General features: G+C 51.4%; 1 protein-coding gene across 1 annotated transcript in view; it reads right to left on the reverse strand.

Moving 5' to 3' along the window:
- Window positions 1-8,701, reverse strand: part of LOC104529773 (A disintegrin and metalloproteinase with thrombospondin motifs 7) — a gene marked incomplete at its 5' end in the record, with an annotated part of 27,813 nt that overhangs the window by 4,347 nt on the left and 14,765 nt on the right. The window contains one exon of the mRNA XM_029086545.1: window positions 5-70. Within this exon, the coding sequence (XP_028942378.1) occupies window positions 5-70 (66 nt within the window). The remainder of the gene's footprint in view (window positions 1-4; window positions 71-8,701) is intronic.

An 8,701-nucleotide genomic window follows, 5' to 3' on the forward strand; every position in this document is an offset into this window, starting at 1 on the left:
TGGCCCGTTCCCAGGACCCGCAGGGGCTGGCAGAAGCCGAACGTCAAGCGGTCGCGCTCGCAGACGAAGCCTGGAAGGAGGCGAGAGGGTAAGGACAGTGTTATTGTCAGTGTCACCGGCGTGGTTATCGGGTGTTTGATGCAACAAAGGCTTCCCAGTAGAACCAGAGTTCTCTTCCCCCTGCACTGGGCACTGGTGAGGCCGCAGCTCAAGTGCTGGGTTCAGTGTTGGGCCCCTGACTCCAGGAAGGACATGGAGGTGCTGGAGCGTGTCCAGAGAAGGGAACGGAGCTGGGGAAGGGTCTGGAGCACAAGTGTGCTGAGTTCCCTTGTGGCTGAGGGAACTGGGGGTGTTGAGCCTGGAGAAAAGGAGGCTGAGGGGAGACCTTGTGGCTCTGTCCAAGTCCCTTGGAGGAGGGTGGAGAGAGGTGGGGGTGGGTCTGTTCAACCAAGGCCCAAGGGACAGGACAAGAGGAAATGGGCTCCAGTTGTGGCCAGGGCAGTTGAGATGGGATGTGAGGAAGAATTTCTTTGCTGAAAGGGTTCTGAGGCATTGGAAGGGGTTGCCCAGGGCAGTGGTGGAGTCCCCATCCCTGGAGGGATTGAAGAGTCGTGCAGACACAGTGCTGAGGGACATGGGTTAGTCATAGGGGACTGGTCAGTGTTGGGTTCATGGTTGGACTCGATGAGCTTAAAGGGCTTTTCCAACCCAGGCCACTGGGATTCCTGGGGAGAAGGGCTGGTGCTGGAGGGCTGGGAGAGGTGACAAATGTCCCCACAACGTCATCTCCTCCCAGCCCCCAGATCTCCCCCCAATGCCCACAGAAGGCAGCAGAAAGGTGATAATTCATTTTTCTCTGCATTGTGTTTAGATTCTTTGGAGAACCCGCAGCATCTGCTTCGCTTCCTGCAGGTGTCCCACAAACCTCAAAACAACATCCTTGTTCCTTGGAGGACGGGTTTTGTTTTGGGAACCGCTGCTCCAGCCCCAGCACCGGGGCTGTGGGGGCAGTGGCCGTGGGTCGCAGCCCGGCCGCCCCGGCTGAGTCACTCCCAGGCTGAGCAAACTGTTTGCAGAAACTGTTTCCTCTCTGCAAACAGTCTGGGAATCACAAATCCCCCTCCGGGGCCGGCAGCGCCACGTCGGGGCATTTGGTCCAACGCTCGGGTTCATAGTGGGGGGAGATGCAACCGCTGCCCCAAAGAGCCCTTCCCCTTGGGGTGCGACAGGACAGAGCATCCCACCACCCCAAAACACCCTCACACCTGGCTCCACGTGCAAACCACAGCGCCGTGCAGAGCAGGGAGCCGTGCAGCCCGCGGGATGGCCTGGGACATGGCGAGGAGGGGACAGTCCTCCCCAGTGCCACCAGCCAGTAGGACCAGGGAAGAAACCTCAACAGAAATCCAGGTCCATCACTGCCCAGCCTGGGCTCAAACAGGCTGCAGCTCAGCGTAGTGACAGCAGCAGAGACCCCCCTCCAACACACACGGTTTGTAAGAATATAGAGTTGCTTTGCTCTAATTTTTAATTTCCTCCTTTTCTATTTTATAGCCAAACACGCGTGTGCCCCCTTGAGCCTCCAGCATCTCACCCAGTTGTGTAAGACTCACTTAAATCATTTTAGCTCCTCTACATAATTTTACCTCCTGTAAAAGTGATTCAAATGAACGACAGCTCCTCTCTGAAAAAGGGCAGAGTTGATGTTCTCCAGGGTGGATGCGTGGGGCTGGAACCCCTTGATCTCCCCAGGCACCCTCTGCCTGGGACCACACCAAGCAGGTGAAGAAATGGAGCAAGAAAACAGGCTTTTCTCCTTCTCAGGAGACTTTTCTGCTGGGGAAACACCAGGACCAAGCCAGGGGAGCTCTCACTGACCATCACCCCTCACCATCTCCCCTCTGCACACAAAAGGCTTTGCTCAGGGAAAGGCTGTGCCCTCGATTCCCACGGGGACGAGTGGACCAGCTGCAGAGTAGAGACTTTTCCCCCCATTTGGGATTCCAGTCACAGCTCTCACCCCACCCCAGCCCATCACAAGGAGGTCACTACACTGCTCTAAAATTAATTCTCTATTTCAGTAGCGGTATTTCCTCTCTTCCTCTTGAGCAACAGCTCTTTCTGCCTGGCCATAGTGTCTCGGCCATCACTCCCCTCCCACGGGATCCAGTCATCATTTACTCTTCACTGGGGCAGAACCACTGGGTAGCCCCCACCTGCCTGATCTGAGCTTCCCACGGGGTTTATAACTCACAGTGGTTTGAGTCGCTGCTTTTGGAAGTGATATCAAGTAGATCTTGTGATATGGAGAACACAGCCACGGCTCCCAGCCAGCACGGACAGGGGCTGGCGTGGCCGGGGGGTTAATCATTCACTGCATTGCACGGAGCAAGTGGAACAGCAGTAAAACCTCCGTGGGGTTTAGAAGATCTCGGTTAAAACCCCTGCATGGATGGATGGGAATGTCACCAGCATTGCGGTGGGTCAGGGCTGTGGCCCTGGGATGATACTCCTGGGAGATGCCGTGCTGAGGCAGACCCCCCCCGAGCACCCCGGGATTTTTAGCCCAGCTGCTGTGCCTTGCTGGGCTCATTTCTGTTCTGCTTATCACAACAGCCTTCCTAGAAAGCTATTTATGGATCACAACCAAGTTGCCTCCTGCCTTCCCTTGAAAGAGCAGTGGAGGCTGGGCTCCTGGAAAGCAGCTTTCCAGGAGCAGAGGTGATACTTTAGCTCTTTTCTGATCCCTTTCCAATGGATCAACACCTATCAATTCCTGTACCTGCAGCACCCAGAGCCCTACAAAGGTATAAATGAGCCCATCGGTCTCCTGCCAGGAGCAATTTCTCTCTGTACACCATGTTATCTGCAAAGAGATGAGCCTACAGCTGGGATGGGCTTAGCGGAGGGTGGAGAAGAGCCACCACCCTTGGCTGGAGGCATCACTGCAGCTCCAACACGAGATCCTGCGGCAGGACTCTGGGTTTCCGAAGTATTTTACTAAAATTAAGTGCAGGGCCGTTGCCGAGCACTCATCATTCTCCCAGGCCGAGCTGTGCTTCGCTCTGATGGACCCTCTCGGCGCGGATGCGTGCGGGGTCAAGCTCAGGTCTGAAAATCTTGGCTGAGCTCGTGATTCCTCCCTGGAATCTGGGCTTGGGCAAGGGAAACTGTAATAAGCACTTCATTTGTCAGCTCTTCAGAGAGGGTCCCTACAGAATTGACCCAATTTTCATTTAATCATTTTACTGTTATTTTTTTCTATTAACAATTTTTTTTTTTTTATATATATAATCCTAACACTTCATTTGAACATACGCTCCAGTGTTCAGGTCTGTGCCAAATCTTAGTCTAAAGAAATAGCTTAAAGCAGGGCTTTTAAAACCCAGGCTAAGTCAGCACATTAGGAACTGAAAACCCCCACTTTTTTTTTTTTTTTTTGGCTGTTTTTTTAAGTTGGCGTAAACTTTAAATTTCATTTAAGCTTCTGCCATACAGACCTAAGCATTTACTTTTATGCTCGGGAAAAATAAACTTCCTGGAACAGGTTTTGTAAAAACAAGGAAAGGTTGAGCTTAGAGCTGAGCTAGCAAAACCAGAGAATTAAGCTGCTGACCTCTGGCCTTTGGGATGCTCTCGGAGCCAGTGCCCAATTTAACAAGTATTATCCCAGGCTCCTGCTCCCGGGCCCGCGGTGCCCTCCCCTGGGAATGAGCCCTGGCCAAGGCAGCATAGCTCAGCTCATTTCATCTCATCTCATCCCATCATCCCATCCCACCATCTCATCTCATCCCATCCCATCATCCCATCCCATCCCATCATCCCATCCCATCCCATCCCAGGCAGCACTAGAGCCACAGTTGCTGCCCAGCACATGGTGGATGCTCAGCTGCCAGGTTTGCCCACACAGGGAGGCACTGACGTGGCAGCAGCTTGGAAAACTGGGAGAAAAGCACAAAAAATCCCCCCACTGGGTTTCAGGTCTCAGCCCTGCTGCTTCCAGCACGTCTCGCTCAGCCCCAGCACCCATCGACACTCCCTGAGCACCCAGCCTGGGGATCACAGCATCCCGGGATCATAGTGGTTGGAAAAGACCTTTAAGATCTTTGAGTCTAACCATGAACCCAACACTGACAATTCCACCTCTAACCCATGTCCCTGAGCACCTCGTCTGCCCATCTGTTCAATCCCACCAGGGAAGGTGACTCCACCACCTCCCTGGGCAGCCTGTTCCAGTGCCTGAGAAACCTTTCAGTGAAGAAACTCTTCCTCAGATCCAATCTAAATCTCTCCTGGTGCAACTTGAGTCCAGTTCCTCTCATTCTATCGCTTGTTATATGGGAGAAGAGCCCCCCCCCCCCCTCTCTCCACCCTCCTCCAAGGGACTTGCACAGAGCCACAAGGTCTCCCCTCAGCCTCCTTTTCTCCATTTACTAAAAGCACAGAATCCTTTCCCTAGCACCCATTTTTCACTGGCGGCTGTTGTTAATTAGCAGTAAATAAAGGGCACTTAATGACTTGCTCAGCAGCACCTCCCTGTCTCGCCACTTGGATACGGACTTACAGGCTCAAATGACAGAGAAAATTGGAATTTGCTGCAATTATTTCTCGTACGTATCCCTTGCGGACAAATCCAACCACACGCAGAACCATGAATGATTTCATTTCCCTACTCAAAGCAAGAAGGAATAGAACATTTAATTGCCAATTAATCTTGAGGTAAGTAGAAATACAAGCAGAGCCTGGATAATGAGCCTGGAGCACTGCTCCATCCCTTCCCACTGCCTGGAAACCTTGGTCTGGTGCCCAAAGAAACCATATCCACGGCCAGTTTATCCGTATTTGTTCCTGGGCCAGCTGAACGCTTCACCTCAGTTCCTTGGGTATTTAGAGCTCGTGGGGAAGAGCTGTGGCTGCTGAAGTGCCTTGGCTGGAGAGAACCAGCCCCCTCACCTGCTTGCCGTGACTTTGGGCAACTCGCAGACCCACCCAGTATCAGATTGAGAGAAACAAGCATGAGGAAAATGATTAATTTGATGACATTTCCCATGATGAGCAGCCTGAACAGGGTTGTTTCACCCACCACTGATGAGGTCTGGCCAAAAGGCACCGTGTAGCCACAGCCCCCCCAACTATGCCTCAGTTCCCCCCTCACCATCCTCCTAAAATACCAAACAATTGCTGCTTTGGTGTCCTCCAGCTGCTTGATCTGCTGGATCTGCAGGAACCCACGCTGGTTCCTCCCAGCTCTCACCTGGGACCTGTTGCTCAGCTCCCTTCCAAGGTGAATACAGACTGAGTGTGACACTTAAAGCAAACATGCTGGGGGGGGGTTGGTTTATTTTTCTCCCCAGCTTTCTGAGTTACAAGAAATTATTTGGTGAGAGGAGTTGTTGCAAATATTTTGATAAAACAATCAAGATTTGATCATATAAAAGTCAAATGGTTAAGTCTGAAACAGATAAACCAGAGCAGTCATTGTTAAGTTAGAAACAGATAAACCAGAGAAGCAATTGTTGGGTTGGAAATAAGTAACCACAGAAACCTCCCTAGGAAATTATGGGATTTTCTATGTTTTCTAAGGAGACCATCACGGACACCAGTTCTGCTGCTTGGAAACCCTTCCCCTTCCCATCTTGATGTGAATCTCAAGGATTTCAATCAGGAGAGCTGAGCAGAACTGACCAATGATTATTTTGGGTTAAGAATATTGATCAGGTTATAGAACTGATGAAGCCAATCATGGTAAAGGTTAAATTTAAATTTAAATTTTTATCCTTCAGGCTGCGCTGCTGGGAAGGGGTTTGCTGCTGGATTTCAGTAACAGGAGTGGCTGATGTGGGTGTTGCTGGAGCTCACAGCTTGGCACGGGTGGAAATCAGACAGCTCCAGGCTTTCCTGAGCCACTGGCTGCTCTTATCTCCCCGGCAGCCCTGCCCGAGCTCCAGCAGATCCGTTCCCCCTCCCAAGCAAGGGCTCTCAGCCCTGTGCAGATATCCTGGTGCTGCAGTTGTGTTTGTTTGAGTTCCTCATCTTGGTGTGGAGTGAGATAAAGGTCCCTGGCCTTGCTGGGGCATCACACAGAGGCGTCTGGCTGCCCGACGGGCTCTGATGCTCCCCAGGAGCCATCTAAGGACACAGCCAACCACATCATCTCCTCTCACAGCTGGAAAACGTCCCTGATCACAACCTCTGTGTGATCATCAATTAATTTATAACCCAGCGACAGAACAGGATCCTGGTTCTAATTAATTCTGACCTCCTTTGATTGAAGATTGCTGATCGCCGGTGAGATGTTTGTTTATGTTTGATCTGTTCCATCTCTGTTAAAAATTCATCTGATAATAGTTTTAATATTGAAACTCTAAAAATTCATCTGATAATGGTTTTAACATGGAAACTCTACTGGGGTTATTGGTATTTTTGTGCCCAGTGAGAACACAGCTGCTCACAAAGACCAAGACATGATTTTTCTGGTATCTGTGCACTTCATGTGAGAGGAGAGAGAGGCTCCTTGTGCCTCTAAGATAAACACATGAATCACTCCAGCCTGCCTTAATCTTGTGCAGTAACGATCCTTTAAAAGCCAGGAAAGGGCTGGAGCTGCCGCTCATGCCTTTTCTGGGAGCCTCTGCCTGTGGATTTACACATCTGTGATTTCCTGCCATCTGAAAATTTTGTTCCTCTTCACGGTTTGGCAGGAAATATTTGTATTTCCAAAAGGCGTTTCCTGCCCTGAGCTACAGCCAGAGCATTTATGTCGTTTTGGGTTTTTTTTTTTAATCCAAGATTTTAACATTTCTTTGTGTGCTTCCTCCATATCTAAGTGGTTATTCTGGTACAACCTTGGCGACACCGCACGGCTCCACAGCTCTCATCACCAAGCCCGGCACGGAAATTCTCCCTTGACAAAAATAGCCGGAACAGCACATCATTTCTTGAGCAAGCCTAATGATTTCCTAAATGTTGAACTGCCCAGAAGACTTGCAAATGCCAGAGGGTCACACAGCAGCCGAAAAGGAGCAGTAAATGGCTAAAAGCATCCCCAGTGCCGGCGGTCACAGGCTCCAGACCCCAGTTAATCAAAGCCAAAGCCAAGCCAACGCTCCTGCCCTCTCCAGAAGAGGAGTTGGGAGGAACAGGGCTGCACACAGGGCAAACACAAAGCGCTGAAAGGATGAGAACGGGTGTCCCACCTCAGCAGAGGAGCCCACGGGCCAGCTCCTGCAGCCTGGGCACCCGCTGCCACCCTGCCCCGCTCCAGCTCTCAGCCCCCTCTTTGTTCAATAAACCCCCTGAGGCTCTAACGTTTCCCTCTGGGCTGACTAAATCTGTTTGGTTTGTTTTTTGTTTTTTCCCCAGACACATGAAAAGCCCAAGGTTAATTAATGATTAACATGCTAATATCAATGACATCTAATCCCCTCATTATATTGCTTTTCCTTTTACGTGCTGTTAACCCTTGTAGCCCACAGATTTCTGGCTTATAGGGAACTGCCTGGTGCTGTGGGACATGTCTCTCCAAGTGGAGGTGAGAGGAGAAGCCAAGTGAGTGCCCGTGGCACAGCTGAGCACCACGGCTGCGGCCGGAGCAGGGAAACGAAGCTGGTGGCCACAGCTCAGGTTAAAATGGGACTGACTCGCTGGAGCATCTCCTCAGATGTACCCAAAGATGCTGGAGAACTGGTCTTTTATCTGACTTTCTTATGGTGAGCCCAGGCTTGGTTCAAAAGGTTTGTGTTCTGGGATTTTGTCACTGAACAGCTTTCTGGTGGTCAGAGTTTAACCTCAGAATCCCAGAGTTGCCTGGATTGGAAAAGCCCTTGAAGCTCATCGAGTCCAACCATGAACCCAACACTGACAAGTCCCCTATGACTAACCCATGTCCCTCAGCACTGTGTCTACACGACTCTTCAATCCCTCCAGGGATGGGGACTCCACCACTGCCCTGGGCAACCCCTTCCAATGCCTCAGAACCCTTTCAGCAAAGAAATTCTCCCTCACATCCAACCTTGTGGTATTTCCTTCTGGCTTCCTTTTTCTGAAGGAGAGGTTCCTCCTGAACCAGCTCCTTCACCCCATGCCACCCCCCAGGGGTTAATTCAGGTGGGGGCTGAGGGTCCCATTGCTGGGTGACGCTGCACCAACCAGCACATCCCAGTTCACGTCCCCGCCAGTGAAAAACCACAACCAGCCCTTTGAGAGCTGAACCCTCTGGACATTTACAGCCTGTTATAACATTCCCACTTAATTATCAATTAGCCAAGCTGGCCTTGTGCAACTCAGGATGAAACACTCACTCCCTCCATCTTCCCACACACACACATTGCTTTTTTAATGGGCTGACTGGTTTTTCCTTCCTTCCTTCCTTCCCCATCACTCCCCTTTGCTGGTACCAGTTCCCTGCTGGACAGCACCCCCAGCACCATGTGCCCATCACCCTTCCTCACACCTGGCACCCCAGCTCAGCCCTGGCACCCAGCCCATCCACCCAGTGCCATGTGAACCCCCCCAGCACCAGCCCAACCACCCAGTGCCACATGAACCCCGCCAGCACACAGCCCACCCAATACTGGGACACATCACGGTGCTGCACAAACACAATGAGCCTAAAAACTGTGCAAACCCGAGTTCCTAACCAGGTGTCACCACATCAGCCCTCACCGGTGCTGGAGGGTGGAAAAGTGTCTCCAGCCACGGC

This window comes from Antrostomus carolinensis, unplaced genomic scaffold (genome assembly GCF_000700745.2).
Source record: "Antrostomus carolinensis isolate BGI_N321 unplaced genomic scaffold, ASM70074v2 scaffold27078, whole genome shotgun sequence".
In the NCBI taxonomy this organism is placed as follows: Eukaryota; Metazoa; Chordata; class Aves; order Caprimulgiformes; family Caprimulgidae; genus Antrostomus; species Antrostomus carolinensis.